Source organism: Diceros bicornis, chromosome 12 (genome assembly GCF_020826845.1).
Source record: "Diceros bicornis minor isolate mBicDic1 chromosome 12, mDicBic1.mat.cur, whole genome shotgun sequence".
In the NCBI taxonomy this organism is placed as follows: domain Eukaryota; kingdom Metazoa; phylum Chordata; class Mammalia; order Perissodactyla; family Rhinocerotidae; genus Diceros; species Diceros bicornis.
In genome coordinates this window covers 24,967,912-24,987,328 of record NC_080751.1, presented here as the reverse complement: position 1 = coordinate 24,987,328, position 19,417 = coordinate 24,967,912, and the positions used below count along the sequence as shown (strand labels likewise).

The 19,417-nt window shown below is 37.8% G+C and overlaps 1 protein-coding gene across 1 annotated transcript; it reads right to left on the bottom strand.

The window, feature by feature from the left end:
- Window positions 1-8,012: 8,012 nt before the first annotated feature.
- TMEM17 (transmembrane protein 17) lies at window positions 8,013-15,232 on the bottom strand. The gene is made up of 4 exons (XM_058551129.1): window positions 15,030-15,232; window positions 11,680-11,783; window positions 11,415-11,528; window positions 8,013-10,480 (listed from the first exon to the last, which is right to left on the bottom strand). The coding sequence occupies exons 1-4, from the start codon at window positions 15,127-15,129 to the stop codon at window positions 10,202-10,204; spliced, it is 597 nt and encodes a 198-aa protein (XP_058407112.1). The 5' UTR covers window positions 15,130-15,232; the 3' UTR covers window positions 8,013-10,201.
- Window positions 15,233-19,417: the final 4,185 nt, after the last annotated feature.

Genomic DNA, 19,417 nt, shown 5'->3' with positions numbered 1-19,417 from the left:
CTTCTGGATTGGACGGGACTAAATCAACCCAAATACATCTTCAGAGCATATGTTTTGGGGGATGGAGCACTGCAGAGTGAAAAAGCATGGTCTATGGAGCCCAACATGCTTAGGTTTAAATCCCGTCTTCTGCTTACTTGCTGTGGGACCTTGGACAAATGCCTTAACCTTGACAAGAGTCCCAGTTTTAGCTTCTGTAAAATGGGAATAATTCCTGCCTTACACAGTTGTCATGAGAATTGAGAGACTGATAAAGCCCAAGCACAGCATCTGGTACATAGCAGGCGTTCATTAAATGGTGGCTGTTATTTGAATTAGTTTTGGAAGTTAAGCCAAATTAGAAAGTTTACTCTTAGTATAAGAATGGTTATTGGTTTTAGAATTAAGATTATTTTTCATGCTACAAAGATATAGATACGAGTAAATGCGGTATTTCTACCGTTTAGGGAGTTTACCTATTAAATCAACTACTGTATATTAAGAACAAGAGGCAGGAGCTCTGAGTTCTAACTTGGCTCACTTATTCATTCATCTGTGCATTCAGTCAACATTATTAAGTGCCTACGATGTGCCAAGCATGGTCTTAGGCCCTAGGGATACAGTGAATAAGATCTGGTCCCTGTCCTTACGATGCTCATTGACTGAGCCAGCCCCCGTAGCCTAGTGGTTAAGTTCCACGTGCTCTGCTTCAGCGGCCTGGGTTCAGTTCCCAGGCACAGACCTACACCACTCGTCTGTCAGTGGCCATGCTGTGGCGGTGGCTCATATACAAAAAGAGGAAGATTGGCAGTGGATGTTAGCTCAGGGCGAATCTTTCTCAGCAAAAAAAAATGAAGCTCATTGACTGTAGGGGAAACAGATGTTCAAACTTGCCTTCTACCTCATCAAGACCTCTGCACCACCCTTTTCTGCTGATGATTGTTCATGGTTTCACTTACGCTTCTATCTAGTAGAGATCCCATGAGTCATTACTTCTGCCATTCTTGACAACACCTGAAAATCTCTGTACTGTTGTTTCCCCACTGCATTTGCCCCATATACTCCTAACTTTGGATCAACTTAACCACCTACCTGTCCAAGAGTACCCAGATAGAAAATGACCCAACTGTATAGGTTGGAATAGCTGCACACATCCATGGTCTCCACCCCCAGGTAAGCTCTCAATACCACTTACTAATTCTTTGCCTGGCCCTGGTCCCTCCTTCCACCATTCTTCACATCCCATGATCTGGTCTTATCTACTCTTCAGCCTCATCTGTCTGCTCTCTTCCTCTCAGCTTACCCTTGAGCATTACACACACTGCTTGGGATTCCCTACATACACCATGAAACTTCTGGCTTCCCTGACTTTGTGCATGGCATCCCCCAGTCCCAGGGAGAGGGAACCCTGATCAGCAAGGATTCAAGTAGTCAGTTCCTTGGCAGACACATCTCTAAAGTAGAGATGAGTGCCTCAAGTTATCACAGCTAGATGACGTGAAAATCCATTTCTTGGATCTCATAATTACCAAGCAACTTTAGTGATTATAATTTGGCTTTTTAAATAGATTTACTACAGGAAGAAAATATACTAACAGTTGTATTTTTCATTATAAATTAATACATTAGTATCCTGGTTTGTACATCAGCCTTTTATGAGTTTAGTTACTGTGGTCACTCCTTTCGAGACTGTTTAGTTATGGATATACTAATAAAATTGAGTTTCTGGATGGAAAAGCCAAGGATCAAACTGCTAAACCCACAGAGACAACACCAAAGTAATTAGCTGGCCTCCTGAGGCAATGTATCTATCTCACTTCCCTACATCAACAATGACTTAGACCTTTACAACTCCAAGATCATCACTCCCTCAAGAGATGGCCTGGGGGGGGGGGTGGGGGGGAGGGAACCCTTGGATGTGACTTATTCTAGAGGAAATGTCCCTAATGGATATATATTAGCTAGTTAAAAACATCCATGTATCAATATCTAATTTCTTCTTTTGAAGATTTGCTTAACGCAATCTCTGCAGTTATAATTTGATTTCCTTAATGCACCCGGCCTCTCAGGAAGGGCAAGGTCTGAAGGGTGCTCAGACCACATATAGCTCCTAGTATACATTATCAGTAGGTCTCTTACCAGTTTAGATGGAGATCATCAAAATCCCTGCCTAATCAATCCTGAGGGGCAAGTTTCTGGGCCCATAATGCAACAAAGCGAGTTTAAAGACTTAAAAGGAATTAAATTGCCCAGGAAATTCAGGATATAAAATCATAATAAGAATATTTACCATTTATGAATGCTTATTCTGCTATGGTTATCTTGTTTAATTCTTGCAAAAGCCCTATGAGCACCCATTTTAAAGATGAATAAATTAAGGATTAGGTAAATTAAGTAACTTGACCAAGCTGATAAATGGAACAAGGATTTGAGCATACGTCTATCTGCCTCCAAAGCCCACGCTTTTAACCACTGTGCAATAGACTCCCCTTAACTAAGTCCATTTACTCACCAAGTATTTACTGAACACTTACAATCTGTTAAGCATTGAAAATACAAGGATGAATAAGACACTTGCCATGAAGACCTTACAATTAAGCAGCAGGAGTCTAATATATAAAAATACATATAATTATTTTAGATGCAGTCATAAAATACAAGCAGCAGAGATACAAAGAAAAACGTACAACTGTTACCTGGAAGTAGGTAGGGGACAACGGGAAATTTCCATAGAGGATATGACAGTTGAGCCAGGCATTAAAAAATACTTAAGTAGACTTTTGCCGTGTAGATAAAATTACTTCAGGCAGAGAGAACAGTATGGAGGGAACAGATCTGTACGCAAAATCCAGAATGGTGCACTCAAGGAACTGCAGATGTAGGATTAGAGGGGTGGCGAGATGAGGCCAGACAAGTGGGAAGAGGCCTCGTGTGCCATGCTAAGGAGTTTGGATCGTATGCTGCAGAAAATGGAGAGTTTTGGGGAATTCTAAGCAGAGTAGTGACATGAATAGGTTTGGTTTTAAGATTTCTTATTAAGTACAACTGAAGGGAAAGTACTGTAAAGTCGAGACATTTACTACTGCAACACGGAAGAGTACAATGAGATCGCTACTCTCCACGATCTGGTTGTTATACTTCTACTAATACGTGCTTGTCCTCTCCCAAGACCACCCAGATATTTTCCCTTGGAAAACAGCACACAGAGAGCTCCTTAATTATGTACTAGTGTACTGATTTTTTGAAAAGTGTATGTTGGAGGATGTGCATGCGTGGTTAAACATATTTGTGCCTAGCATTTCAGCCTGTTATGAGATTCTTTTGAAACGTAATTGTATCATCTATCAAATTAGCTTTCCCTCTCAGCTTTCTATCATTTTTAAATACGGCAACAATGTCTTCTAATTCTGTTTCAGTATAGATATACCATTCATTGCCTATAATATAAAGTTCAAACTCTATAACGTCCTGACGCGTCTTTTCAGCTCATATCAAGCCCTTCTTTACACATCTGATATTTTAATCACATCAAACTACTTTTGGTTCTGTTCAGACCTTATATTTTCAAATGTCTGTCCCTTTGCCTATGCTTTTCCATCTGTCTGAAAGACTGTCCTGCACCCTAGACAGGATTTCTCAGTTATTCTCATATTTTACATAGCTCTATTACAATATTATCATAAGCCATTATGATCACCTTAAATTTGTCTCCTCTGCTAGACCTTGGCTGAAAGAGCAGGGACTCAATCCTATTTATCTTTTTGTCCTGGAGTATCAAAGCACAGTGGACGGCATATTGTTGGAGCTAACTAAATTAGGTTTATTTTGCAAAACAGAATCATAGCATATTAAAAATATAAAGCATGAACATATCCTTTGCTTCTTTGCTTTGTAAATTACCAGACAGTCAACAGTTAACCACTCTCCTGCTTTCCTCAGCAAGGGTTTGTTGACCACAGAGAGATTTAGTTTTCAGAAGAGCAAAAAAATTGACTCACTAGCTGTCATTCTTTTTAGGAAAGCTACTGAAGCCAAGTCCTAAACTTCCACTCTCTCGGGATCATTTTAGTACTTCCAGGCACTAATGACTCAAGCATTTATATGACAGTTACTAAATGTGCATATCAAACATTTTTTAAATTTGAATTTGAGTATCAAACATTTTTTTCTTTTGAGCTATGTTAAGCAGTGTCTCCCATGTGTTTTCGATTAGAATATAAATAACGCAAGATCAGGAACTAAAAACCTTTAAAGAGGAATCGATAACACCACTTTCCTATCAGCCAAATATAGTGCCATTAGAGTTTGAAAAATTAAAAGAGAAGGCCATTCTTGGTTGATTATTGTTTTTAAAAGTCTACATTTTTAATGTAGCCAAGTGCTAAACACTTAGGTCTGTGGAACAATGAACGATAAATCGCTGTGATGTATACATTGAGACTGTGTATACCTCACTAGGTTAAGAAGCCCTTTCCAGACAAGTGTGTGCTGTGGAACTTGTTTACATTGAGAATGTTGATAAGATAAATTTCCAAGTGTCTTCGGTATGTTCCATCTATCCTCTGGTTTGTATGTTGTTTTTAAGAGTTCTTTCTTGACTTTGGTTAAAATGATTACACAGTGATGCCTAGCGTCATTTTTCAGAAAGATGTGAATCTATGTAAGCACCAGGATAAATTGAAGCGTTGTGGTTAAACCTGTATTTAAACACATTTTTAGGTCCTGAATGTTTTTAAATGCTAAACACTGAGGGGAAAAAAAGATTTTTAGAATGATTCTTACAATTAACTGTTTAGTTTTTGTTTTTTATTGACTTAAAATCCCCAAATTAACAGTTTTTTAAAAACTAGAATAAAGGTAAATACCTGTAACAAATTAGTGTTTACTGCACTTATAAAATACAGCATTTAAGTTTTCTGATAAACCTTTTCTAGGACTAAAATCTAATGTTTTACACTGTAACAAATTCACTGGGTAAACTGTTCCACTTGTCTCATTGTTTTCTGCCTCCATGCCTATTTTGCTATGCAAAAGCTTTATGTCAATTTACTTTTTGAGCCGTTTAAGACCAAACCAAATTATTCCTTCAGCACATTTTAAACAATCCCTTAAAGACCTCTTTTTCTTGGCTATGTTTCCAATCTTGGCTTATCACTATAATATTTCATGCTCCATGCTTCTGAAAAAATTCAATATTCAAGAACAAAGTAATCCAGAGCTTTACTTCATTTCAGTCTTTTTATGTCCTAGGGCTGTCCCAACTCAATGACCCAGTTTTTATTGTGTCACATCTCACATTCTGTTGCTGACTGCGACCAGCTTGCCTAATCCTTTTCCTGTTCCTTATCAGTTTTCCCTTAATTCAAAAATCTTTTTTTTTTTTTAATTCATTGCACTTCTCCTTTCACAGCTTTTAGTTTTTTTTCTCCTTAGGAGACTCAGTGTTCCTGTGGTTCCTACTCAGAAACACAAGGATGAATGGGTAACTAATGTCCATAAGTCTACCCCTGTCAAAATTTTCATTGTACTATCTTTAGAATTGTGGGTGGTGAATGGCAGAAAGTGGATATTATAATTTAGCAATATGCTTCAAGAGTCCTTAAAAATGTTCATACTCTTTGATCCAGCAATTTGACTTCTGAGAATCTAGCTTATTAATTTAAAAAAAAATCATCTGGGGCCAGCCCAGTGGTGTAGTGGTTAAATTCGCACGCTCTGCTTCTGGTAGCAGGGGGTCCGCAGGGGGTTTGGATCCCAGGCACAGACCTACACACTGCTCATCAAGCCACGCTGTGGCAGGCATCCCACATAAAGTAGAGGAAAATGGGCATGGATGTTAGGCCAGGGCCAATCTTCCTCAGCAAAAAGAAGAGGATTGGCAACAGGTGTTAGCTCAGGGTTAACCTTCCTCACACACACACACAAAAATCATCCAAGATAAGGAAAAAGCTGTATACAGGGGATGTTCATTAGAATGTTATGTATAAAAGCAAAAGAAGAAAACAACACAAATATCCAACAATATGAGAGAAGTTAAATAAACTAGTCTGTCTTCTCAATGGAATATTGTGCAATCATTTACGATGATGGTTATGTGACTGTAGAAAGTGGGTAAGTATTTATGTTTTCAGAAAAGCAGGGTGCAAAATTTAAGTGCTGATGATCACAACTATGTTTTGAAAAAGATTTTTACAAAGGGAAAACTGCAAGGAAATATGACATTTGCTAACAGTTGTTATTTCAGGGTGGTGGAATTATAGATGATTTTTCTTTCCTTTACTCTCAAAATCTTGATTCAATTTCTTTTAAAATTTAAGTTTTTAAAAACTATAATCTTAACTGATTCAAATTAAGAACGATCCAGTTAGCTTATGTCAAATAAAATTTATAAAAGACTATTTCAGATAGAGCTCCATTTAAGTTGAACAATAATCTAACAACTGGGAGGGGGGACAATAAGACAATGAGCATGTCATTTTGTTTACCATTGTGTAATCCCCAAAAGGATGAATTAGGAACAAACGTTCAATACCTATGTTAAAATATAAAATAAAATTATTTTTTAAAACCTTAATAGGTTCTACTCAAGTTTATTTTACTGCCACTGACTTTATCCAGGCCGGCTTGTTCTCTCCAAAGTTACTTCATTAAGTTTTACCCTAGTCCAACCATTTCAATCCATTTTCCACACTGCCTTCAGAGAGATCTTTCTGAAACCTAAATCTGTTTGTTATATTCCACTGTTTAAACTATTCTGGGATTCAGAATATTAAAACCTTTAGCTTAATTTACTAGCTACTCACAAGCTTCTCTACCTTATTCTGTCTCCTTTCTTCTCATGCACCCTTCCCATCAGTTTTACCAAACTACATGTAATACCTGAAACAGTACTCAGAGTCACTATTATTTCTGTCCTTAATACTGAAATTAACACAATACCCACTCATTCTTCAAATCTCAAGTGTTACTTTGTTTGGGAAGTCTTCCCAGATTCCTCATATTTTATATGACGCTTCTCTGTAATCCTACAGTGCCCCACCACACTACACCAGCACTGATTTGCCTATCTGCCTTTTCCACCAGACAGTGAACTTCTCATTATTGTGCGCAGGAAAATGTGAGTATGTCTTGAACCACACTCCCCACCTCCATGTCCCCTCCCTGTGCTCTGACACTGAGAGGAGTAGTCAATGATAAATGATGTTGATGAAGGGCCAACGTGCTAATCCTGGACACTAAATGCTAGGAACAAAGAGGGGAGATGCACTGAAAGCTAAGGACTGTTATCTGCCAGGTACGTATCAGGTATAAATTCATTCAATGCACCTCCCTGTTAAAGTTAGACTTTTCTACTTTGTCTTAAGGTTGTCTTGCAAATATTTTACCTTCAGCATGGTACCTCTGAGAACTGGAAGCACATCTTATTTATCTATGAACTCTCTACTATTCTTTGCATATACTAGACATTCAAACATATGTTGACTGAAATCCAATTTTTAAAAATCATTCTGATTTACAGAAATTTACACCCACCTTATCTGTGACGAGTAAAAGCCTCTGGAAGAAAAAAATAAGTGAAAGACAAAATATTTGTGAAGTTCAACATCTGAACTAGAAATTTTCAGAACAGTGTTGTGAATCCCTGGAGAGAAAGATGTAATAGGAATTAAGGATGGACAAACATTCAAATATAATAAAATAAGAACTGCCTAAACTCCAGATGTGCTAAGATGTAAATTATCTTCTCTACCTCAGTTTTCATAGGCTTACATAGGGAACCAGGTATACTCCAATAGGAAATATTGGTTAAGCCTAACAAAAAATCAAGGTTTTATTGTTTAGATGAAAAACAAATAACTTGGTCATGTTCTCAATTGACTTTCTTAGTCTCTTTTTTTCCCCACCCTTATCTGAACTGCATTTTAAGCAATATAGTTATTACAGCAAAAAAAATTGTTTTTGGAAAATTTTAATAAAACAAATTTATTTTCCCTAAATTTTTATAGTCTAAAAATTTTTTATTATGACTCTAACATTTTAGCTATTAATCTCTTAAACCTAAATTAACGTTCAAATGTATCAGAGGCTCTGATGTTTAAAATAAAACTCTGTAAACAATTGTTAAATAGAAAAGTCTTTGTTGATCATCCCCTTAATTTATCTGCTATGTAGATTTAGTCTTCTTATTTTATATTTTCTCATAGAATCACTATTCCCGTCTGGAAACAAATGCAAACAAATATAAGTTTTAGAAAACTATCCAAACAGAATTCCATTTTGAATTTCAAATTATTGGAGTATACCTAACGACAACTTTGGTATAGGGGAAAGGTTAATCAGCCAGTACATGGGATAGAAATCTTTGACTGAACTTTATATAGAATAATAAAAAGCAGAAATAATAAAATTAGCATAAATAGTTTGGTCAGGTGTAATTAAGAGTGGGAAGTGAAAACATTTTCAAAAATTAAGCAGTATCAGAATGAATAATGCAAAGTAGGGAAATCCTAAGATGAGCATGAATTACAGAAAAGGAAAATTGGAAAGAACAATTTTCAATATAGGTTAACACTGTCTCTCAGTAAAATACATTACTTATAAAGGCTCATTTCCCTATAGGAAAGAAGAAAATATTATATCCCTTCAAATATTCCAATAATCACTTAAAAATAATGTTCAGATACACCCAAGCAACTTTGTTCTTAACAGAATTTCCTTAAATAGGTCTCTCCTATTAGCAAGGGAACATGGTCATTTAAGATTATGAGTATAGGGGCCAGCCCTGTGGCTTAGCGGTTAAGTGCGTGCGCTCCGCTACCGGCGGCCCAGGGTTCGGATCCCGGGCGCGTACCGACGCACTGCTTGTCCGGCCATGCTGAGGCAACATCCCACATACAGCAACTAGGGGGATGTGCAACTGTGACGTACAACTATCTACTGAGGCTTTGGGGAGAAAAGGGGAAAAAAAAAAGAGGAGGATTGGCACGGATGTTAGCTCAGGGCTGATCTTCCTCAAAAAAACAAAAGATCATGAGTATAGTCCCTCTGGCCATCTTAGCTTGCACTATGTATTAACAGGCACCCTGGTTTTCCAATCAAGCCTCGTGTGAATTTCCTGGGTATAAAGCAGTTCTTCAGGGAAAAATGATTTAGTAGATGAGATCACAAGGGTTAATGTGCCTAGTACAATATCTACTACCTAGAAGCCTCTCTAATATAAATTTTTTTCTCCTTCTTTCCCTTGAAACTGTAATAAAAATAAAAAACCCACTGTACAAGAACTATACAAAAGAACTATACAAGAAAAGAATCATTTGTTGCACATACTTTAACATAAATATTTTATAATTTAGTATAAAGACATTTTGCACACCACTACCATAAATACTGAACATGGTTTTATGAAAGTTGCAATTTTATGATAAAAATTTATCCTAAATACCATGATAATCTACCCATTTTCTTCTTAACCTCAGTATAACAGCTAAGACTTAGGGTTAGAATTTAACCCTAGCAGACATGAAAATTTGGTGTGTCGGTTTACAAATATAGTCTAATAGACCAGAATATTAACAAACATTTCCATGTGCTTCAGATGTACTGCCATGACATGGATAGCCAACAAGTTCAAAAGAAATATACACATTTCTAGTTAAAAGTGCTAACTAGAAATATTGCAGTACACCTGGTAAACTGTGACCATCCATACAGATTTCTACACACCTGAAAAAGTCAACAACAACAACAAAATTAAGGTATTTGGCATCAGGTGGACAATGTCTAGGCTTCAGGGTTGACTTACTGTTTTCACGTACTGTACAGTCTTATTGCCCTCAACTTTGGAGTTTCAGAGCTAGAGAGTATGCAATTCAAAACACTTGCTTTGGGGGCCGGCCCCATGACGTAGCGGTTAAGTGCGCGCGCTCCACTGCTGGCGGCCCAAGTTCGGACCCTGGGGACGCACCGACGCACCGCTTGTCAGGACATCCTGTGGCGGCGTCCCACATAAAGTGGAGGAAGATGGGCATGGATGTTAACCCAGGGCCAGTCTTCCTCAGCAAAAAGAGCAGGATTGACATGGATGTTAGCTCAGGGCTGATATTCCTCACAAAAAAAAAAAAACACTTGCTTTGTCCTTTCTCTTATGTTAGATCTCTAATGTTTTCCTAACTCTTGCAGTCTTCTAGAATGATCTTCCAAATTTTCACTCAACAGCACTGGGTCAAATCTCTTCTATACAGGATCTCATTCTTCTCATGCCTTCTCTATTTGCAGAGAGCTGGTCAAAGTCTTGAAAGTGGAAACGAGTTGCCAGTTGATTTACCATTTTCCTCAGGGTAAGAAATGCTGAAACAACTTGGAAAGTAAGGAACATAGTGAAAATGATGTGTATCGCTTTTTCCAAGGGCAGATTCGCTAGGCCTTCATTAAAGAGCAAGAAAAGAATTAAAGGCAACTGCAATAGAAGGCTCAAAAGCCAAAAGCCAGCCAACTCAGGAACCTGCAATGACACACATTAAGAGTAATCAGATCAATAAAGTACAGTTTTTTTGTTTATAAGCAAGTACTTAGCACTACTGTGAACCTACATTATGAGCTCTGTAATTCAAAAGGAGTATAACGGTCTTGTCCTCAGAGAATTTACAGTCTAGAAGAGAAAACTAATTTATGTGACAATCCTAGAATACACACCTTAGTGAATAATTAAATGCACCACTTAGAGGTATAGACTAAATGTTACAAGAAATAAGACAAGAGAGTGATTACGGTAGGTGAAAGAAAGAATTCAAGGATGTAGGTTTTTACAGTTGGATAGAAGGAGGAAGAGACAAGAGGGAGGTAAGTAAGCAAAGACGTGGAATGAGCATGATTGGGAATCAACTCGTCAGCCTGGAATGGACACTTGGATTAGGAAATAGCAAGAAATACAGTGAGACAGCCTACATGGGGCCTAATGATGAAGGGCCTAGAAAACCACAGAAATCTTTAGGCATTAACCCTAAGCTCTGGTAACTGTAAATGCTTAGGCAGCATGATGATTCAGAAAATGTGACTGGCATAGGAAATGAGTTTATAATTTCCTCCTATTTTCTTATTCAGGATCCAAATAAACAAGTTTAATTGACCAAGTATTTTCAAGGCTGGTAAGAAGAGGGAAAACTATCAATTCTTATGTGCTTACCATGTTCAGGTACTTTATATAAATTATTTAATCCCAACAAACCTGTGAAGTAAATATTTTCCCCATTTTATATACAAAGAAACCAAGGCTCAAGAGATTAAGCAAACAGATCACAGTAACAGAAGTGGTAAAGTTAGAGCCAGGCCTTAACTACAGGCCTTTGCTCCTTCCGCCACACCTCACTGCCTTTTCCTTGCTATGTAAACCTTACTGCATTTATGTGTAGACTGAGAGAAAGGAAAGAAGAGCCTACCTTCTCCTGCAGGTTCCCCATGTAGCCCAGATACAGCCTGATAGCTTCAATTAAGGTTATTAGGATGATAACAGTGACCACAATGAATTTGTAGTAATCAGGCAAGACTGAATACTGAAAAAACAAAAATAAACATATTTGTAAAAATCTCATGTATAGTCAAACTGTCCTGAGATAGGAAAAAAAAAAATGAAGAATTTTAATTTTGACAATGCCAGGGATGGGCAGAAGAGACCTCAGCAGAAGTACTAAAGCACAGACTTACCTTCATCTGAAGCATCATAATGCTGCTCACCCACCAAAGTGGGAAAAAGTAGGCATTAAAATAAAGTGACATCTGCAATGCCAAACTGGAAACCATTTCATTATCTACAGAAGAAATAGAAAAAGAACAAACTCTTAATCCTGGTCTATGCCCTATAAATCCTTTAGTTCTTCAGAATTAATAACTACAGTATTGGCTCAATAAAACTCCAAATTTTAAGCCTATGTATAATCACTGAGTGTGAAAGAAAATATTCATCATAATACTATTCAGTTCATATATTGGCTACTCGGGGGTATGTTTCATATTTTTCAATTACTTTATCATTTTGCCATTACAGTCTGCTGACTTTTTTGTACACTACTGGTATAGATTAAATGTGGACTATCAATATGAATCCTAGGGAACAGACAACAATAATTATCATTACCTCCTTTGTAGAGTTCTATGTAAAGAGCCTATAAAATGAACACACAAAATATATGAAAACTAATCTTTCACATATAAACTAATCTCATACAAAAACTAATTTCCCAAATTATAGTCAGCATACTCTAATCCCACCCATTCATTAATACCCAATTCAATGCCACTTTTTCCATAAATCCCCTCTTGATCATATTCCCCTATCCCAGCAGATATCTGTTTCCCCTCTCAGCACTTAGATCACTCTAACTTGTGTATAAGAAGTGTTAGCAGAGAACCACACACCCCTCACTCGAGACACAGTCTGGTGTACTGAAGAGATCATGAGCTTTGGAGTCCAAGTAGACTCAGAACTCCCCAAACTCCCCTGTAACTCTGGATGCCAGACTTGGGATATGTTACTTAACCTCTTTGAGCTTCAATTTCTTCATCTGTAAAATAGTAACATTAAAATTACCTCCCAAGTTACTTGTGAGGATTAGCAATAATATAAATTATTTCACCTACCACCATGCCTGGCACTTAGTAGGCACTCAATAAACATTAGTTCCCATTCTTTCTCTTTTACTTATTCACAGCCTCATTATAAGCACAGACCATGTTCTACCCAAATTTGAGACCCTCATAAAACCTAGCATCTTGGTTTACACATGGTAAATACCAAATACACAAAAGCAGAAAGAATGAATTAATGAAAACATACTGTCATAAGGACATTATCAGTGTAGCCATTCGTGATACATGAGTTTCATTTCCCAGGCTGATTACACAGCACTTTTGCTTTTATGTAAGGGAGAAGGGTCCTAAATTAAGAATTTGATTTTATAAATTGAGTCCTACAAAGGTATCCTAAATTTGACTAAATTCTAACAATTTAAGAGAAGATATATATTTTGAAATCAATTGCTCTAAATGTAAGAATTTACAAAGGCTCTAAAATAAATTTCTTAAAAACTGATTCTTTTGTCTCCACAGCTGAATATTTTATGTCATTTAATAATTTTAAAATATATTTAATATTTTTATATTTAATAATTTAATTTAATAATTTTAAAATATAAGAAATAATCATGGTCTATCATAGCAAGAAGTTTTCCATTAGCTCCAAGAATATGCCTGATTATTATGATCTACTTTCTAAAAAATTCTATTATGATCTACTTTTGCTTGCACCTATTTATTAAATTACCACTGACAAAGGAATCAATTCTTAAAATCTGTTAAATCTGAAGGAAACTCACTAGCCTAGGATTTTATTCATAACAGTACAACTCTTGGTCAGCTGTAGACAAGATAATGATATACACTTGTAATTACAGTACAAATAATCAAACCTACTTCAGATCCACAAAGAAGAAAATGTAGAAAGATAACGATAAATTAGGTAAGCTGAAAAATTTAATACCTTTGGAGCAGAAACTGTAGTCAAATTTTGCAAAGAAGTTTTTATGTTAGAAATTTTGTACATGAGCATCTTAAGAGTTATGCTATGTCTATATTTCAGCAGATCAAACTTATAATCATGCAATCGAAAATCAATATGTAAATGAACCTTGAAAGCACAAGACACGAATTTACTAAATTTTGCAAAAGTACAAGTTGAATTCTGTAAATGGAACTTAAATTAAGACATTATATAAATCAGGGGTAAGCAAACTACCAACCAGCTGCCTGTTTTTGTATAGCAAGTGAACTAAAAACGGGTTTTCACATTTTTAATTGGTTGGGGAAAAAAAATAAAAGAATAATATTTTGTGACACTGAAAATCATATGAAATTCAAATTTTAGTGTCCATAAATAAAGTTTTATTGGAACACTGCCATGCTTATTCAATTACCATTATCTGCGGCTGCCACAGAGACCTATGGCCTGCAGAGTCTAAAATATTTACTATCTGGCACTTTACAGAAAAAGTCTGCTGACCCCTGATACCTTGCATCATCAGATTTTACCGCCTGTTAAGCTTTAGCTTTAGAATCAGAACTGTAAAAACCTAATATTTCACATTACATTTTTCTCCGTACATCCTAAATCATGAAGAGGCCTAAATTTGGGGGACAGGCAAATAAGCAGGGTGAAAAAACGCAACTATGGGAATTGACTTTACTTTTCTCTGTCCTTTTTAAAAAATCCTTAAACCAAGCAAGAGGAAAAGATTTCTAATCCCCAACAGAATTCAGTGATAAAAACCGCATGGGTTTGGTTGACAGTATGTTGTCTATCATCATGATTTAAGAGGAGGACACTGTTTTGAAGGAAACTGCGTTACCTGTCATGTTGAATGTAGCATCGTGGTATTTTGTTACCAGATTTAGGGAAAGAGTTACATATAGAGGAGGAGGAGAAAGCAGGGAAGGGGGCGAGTTTTGTTGAAGGCGATGCTAGTGTGGCAGCTGCCACTCTGGAGCGGATAGCGGTTTAAAATGACTCATTTTAAAAACTTGTTTCCATCTCTTCTGCCACAAAACGGACTTGTGGTGGAACGTACTTATTCTGCTAGCTAAAGAAAAAAGGAAAAGATATTTTCTCGGGGTAGGGGGTGGGGAGTGGGAAGGGGAGACTGCCTAGGCTGTTGTCACTCCATCCTGGCCAGAAAAGCCAGGGCGGACCCGCAAAGGAAAAGCAACTTCGGCCTTCGCGGAGGGCGCGGGAGCGGATGTGTGCTGCGAAGGCGGCTTTTATATTTTTATTTTTTGAAGAAGGCCGGCGCCAGCTCAGCTGCCCCGCTTCCAGGCCGCCAGCCAGGCCGCAGCACGCTCAGCCCAAGACCCGCCGGGGATCCGGGCTTCTCCTCCAAGGCGCTTTCCGCACTGCGGGGAACCAGCTGAAGGCGAAGCCGCCATCTTAGGTCCGGGCAAAATCTGGCCGCTCCAAAACCGGCGCCAGGTTGTCGGCAGGCCACACCCGGACCTTCGCCACTCACCCGGACCCTCGCTGTACTCCGGCCCGGTCCGGTTAGAGTCGCTGAACACGGTCCGGCTGAAGTTTCCCAGCCGCTGGCGGACCGGATCCGGCAGCTCCATGCCCGGGCCTCGGAACCTCTCACAGCTGGGTCTGCGGACGCAGCCGCGCTCTGCGGTTCCCACGGCAACCGGGCGGTGCGAGGGCTGGGGGCCCGGGTGCACGCGCGGCCGCACTGCGGGGCCCGGGTGCGGGTCGCTAGCCGGCGCGTCTGGAAGGGAGAGGTGCTCGGAGGCCCGGTACCTGCTGAGCGCCTCAGCCGGGTGCAAAACGGTAGATTCGTTAGTCCTGTTTTAAGCCTTACCCTTTTAAAAACAAATAGAAATAATAATAAATAACCTGGGCTTGGATTGTGATACAAAGTATGAGGGTTGGAGCCCTCATACTTTGCCAGTGGGATGCAACTTTTCTGGAAGGAAATAGAGAACGAATGCAGAGCTTAAAGAATGTTCATGACCCAGTAGCTTCTTTTTTGGGAGCTATATGTATAGTATGTGTGTGTATGTGTATATATATTTGATGGAGTATATTGCAGCAGCTTAAAAAACATGCTTGCAATGAATATTTGATGATATGGATTAACTTTAAGTAAAAATAAAAAACCAAAAGTAAAACTAAATAGAAATGAACCTCTTTTAGCAAAATGTGCGTGTGTAAATATGTGGGGAGCAGGGGTAGGTAGCACAAGCACCGTGGCTTCAAAAAAAGACTAGAAGGAAACAATCCAAAATGTTAATAGTGGTTATTTCTGGATAGTGGGTTGTGGGTGATTTAAATTTTTAAACATCTCTGTATTTTCCAGCTTTCTCTCAAATAAGATGTGTTATTTTTTAAAAAAACTATTTAAGTATAATATACATACAGAACTGAATATACATATGTAACCAGTACACAGGTCAAGAAACAGAACGTTATCAGCACCCCGAGAATCTCCCCCTTCCTGTTTCCTTACAGTCACTAACCCTCCACTTCTAAATGACCTTTCCCGACTACTGACAGCATAGTTTTGTCTATTTTTATGCCTTATATAAAAGTAATCTTGCAGTAAGTGCTTTTTAAAAAGAAATCTGGCTCTTTGCCCTCAAAATTATTTTCATGAAACTCCTTCATATTGTTGAGTGTAGATTCTCTTTCTTGCTGTGTGTGACCATGCCACAATAAGTTTATCCATTCTACTGTTGATGAGCATCTGTGTATTTTCTAGTTTGGAGCTATTATGAATAGTGCAGCTTTTGATGAAAATATACATCTTGGTGAACATATGCATGCCTTTGTGCAGAGTTTATTCCCAGGAGTGGAATTGCTGGCTTATGAGGTAGGACCCAGCTTTAATAGATACTGCCAACAGTTTTCCAAAGTGGTTGTACCAATTTCTATTTCCTGTAGCAATGGTGTGTGCATTTCTGTTGCTTCAAATCCATCACCAACACTTGTTATTTTCCGTCCTTTCCTTTCAGCCATTCTGATGGGTGTGTGGTGAACAGTATTATTTTTACAGTCAAAGGAACCGTACATATTTATCTAAATGCCAAGAGGAAGGCATGGGAGGAAATAGATACATGGCTAGAATCTCAAAATAATTCATCGAATGCTTATTGCATTCTTACTACTTTTTTTGGCATTGTACTTGGCTAATTATGGATATTCCTCTCCATCAAGAAGCTCAGCCCGGTGAAAGAGTGCGAGACATGGAAACAAATACGTACGATATACTTGAGTAAAGAAACACAGATGAGGAAGCAATTAGTTCTGGTTGGGGATGTCAGGGAAAAGCTGGCTAACTTCTGCTTCTTTCCAAGATAGAGCTCAGGCCTCAGCATCTCCAAAAGGCTTCCAGGACCTTCGTGAAGCTGGCTTAAGTGCCCTCCTCTCTTTCTCAAAGCATGTTCCTCTGTGTTACTTTGGAAGTGCTAGTCACGCTGTACTATAACTGTCTATTTGTGTCTGTTTCTCTTGCTAGTCCACGCGCTCTTTGAGGTCAGGGATGGGCTTTCATCTTTCTATCCTGAGCATTAGGATGGGTGCCTGACCTGGAGTGGGAACTGGATAACTATTGAATGAATAAAGGGAATAAAAGGTCTAAAGACCACTCCCATATCTTACCATTTCTAGTTCAAGGACTTACTTAGCCAGCCCTTATATAAGGTTCACTCTATAGAGAAGAGAATTGATATATTAAAACGCAGTGAATTATAGCAATCAAAAAAAATTTGGTGGGGGGCGGGGCGGCCTGGTGGCATAGTGGTTAAGTTTGGCGTGCTCCGCTTCAGCATCCTGGGTTCACGTGTTCAGATCCTGGGTGCAGACCAACACCAGTAGTCAGCCATGCTGTGACGGTGACCCACGTACAGAATAGAGGAAGATTGGCACAGATGTTAGCACAGGGCGAATCTTCCTCAGCCAAGAGGAAAAAAAAAATTTAACTTAGCAACAAAGAATCAATTATTGTCTATTAAATTAAGCAAGATTTTTTTCTTCTCCCCAAAGCCCCAGTGCGTGGTTGCGTATCTTAGTTCTAAGTCCTTCTAGTTAGTCTTTGTGAGCTGCCGGCACAACATGGCAATTGACAAATGGGTGATGTGGTTCCGCAGCGGGGAAATGAACCCAGGCTGCCAAAACGGGGAGAGCGCTGAACTTTAACCACTAGGCCATCAGGGCTGGCTCTAACCAAGACTTTTATAAAGGGCACAGTGAAGCAGGAATCTTCATACTCTGCTGATTGAGTTATAATTTGAAGAATCTCATTCAGGAAAGCAATCAGCAATATGTACAAATTGCCTTAAAAATACTCCTGCCTTTAATACAATGATTCAATTTTTAAGGCTCTATTTTGGGGAAGTAATCATAAAAACAAATAACATTTTATACAGTAAGAGATTAATTCCAACATTATTGATATTAGTTAAAAAGAAAAAAAGGTGGGGGAGCATTTGGAGTGCCCAATCACAGGGCCTAGTTAAGCAGATTATGATAATCCTGGTGAGGTGGGCTATAGTGGAAAGGATGTCCTTGGAAGCAGAGAGAGCAGGGTTCGAATCTCCTAAAATTCTCACTTTACCCCATAAGAGCCATGCGATTGATTTCAGACCTTTGTTTTGTAAAGTGAGAATAATGATAACTTACTGTTATGGTTGATGTGAAGATTATATCATTAAATAAGGCTTTCTATAAGTGATGGCTGTCTTTGACACTTATCCTTCTATAAATGATGGACATCTTTGATGTTTGTGAAGAAAAAACACCTACAGTGGAGTGAAATCATGCCAGCATTTAATTTTCTGAATTCAGCTGTACCTATGAGGCATACCTCTATTGCTTTCCTAGTAAAGACAGTGGGTAGAATTAACCACAAAACAGTCCATGCATGTTAACCAAATTGATCAAAGGCCTGAGTGAATTTCTTTAAAGATTTTTTCCTGGCATTGAAAAAAGATATGAAACACCTTATTCAGATTGCAATTATTCTATCAAAATCCTGGAGGAAAAAATTGATAGAATTATGGGTATTTTTCATTTTATTTGTTATTCAAATTTACTATAATAAGCATGCATTTTATAGTTTGAAACAAATCTTATTAAAAATAAATTGAGAGAAAGAGGCAATGATGGTGCAAAATTGTATTAAAGAAGAGTTTTGAGAGGAAAAAATTGTGGTTTAGAAAGAATCCTGCCGTTACTGATGTCACAAATGGTCCAAAGAGCTCAAAAAGCTTTTGAAATATTATTTTGTTGGTTGATGCTCACAATATTTATAGGCAATTACATTAATGAAATGCTCAAGAACAGAGAAGGGAACCCACTTTCATGGAGTCAAGACTAGTATAATTTGGGTTTCCCATATTCTAGACATATTCAGAATCTGAAGAGAGGAGTAGGGAGTCTCCATTCTTAAAATCATGGGAATCAGTCCCGGCAAGATTAATAAATAATCCTATAAAGTTAAACTGTTTACTTCTTGTACCAGTGTTGATGGTCAGAGTAATAGCTGCTTCTCCAATAATTGTTTAATGTATTTCATTGGAGTTTAATTTCATTTATGATTTACTTTCCTAAATATTCATTTTCACAAAAATTTTGAGACTAGTGCAATGGTTTGGGTCTCTTTGACAAGAGGCAAAGTTGTCTGGTAATAACATTATCTTATGTGACAAGAAACTGATTTGGAGAGTTATTTAAATTACTCCTTGGCGTAATAAAGATATAAATTCTTTTCACTTGATACTAATAAAAAGTTTAGGAACAATATTTTTAAGTAAACATGTTATTCAATTTATTTCCTTAAAATGAATTGAGACATTTCTAAGAATTTAGGTAAATTTAAAAGGTCAGTTATATATTTGGGTATAATAT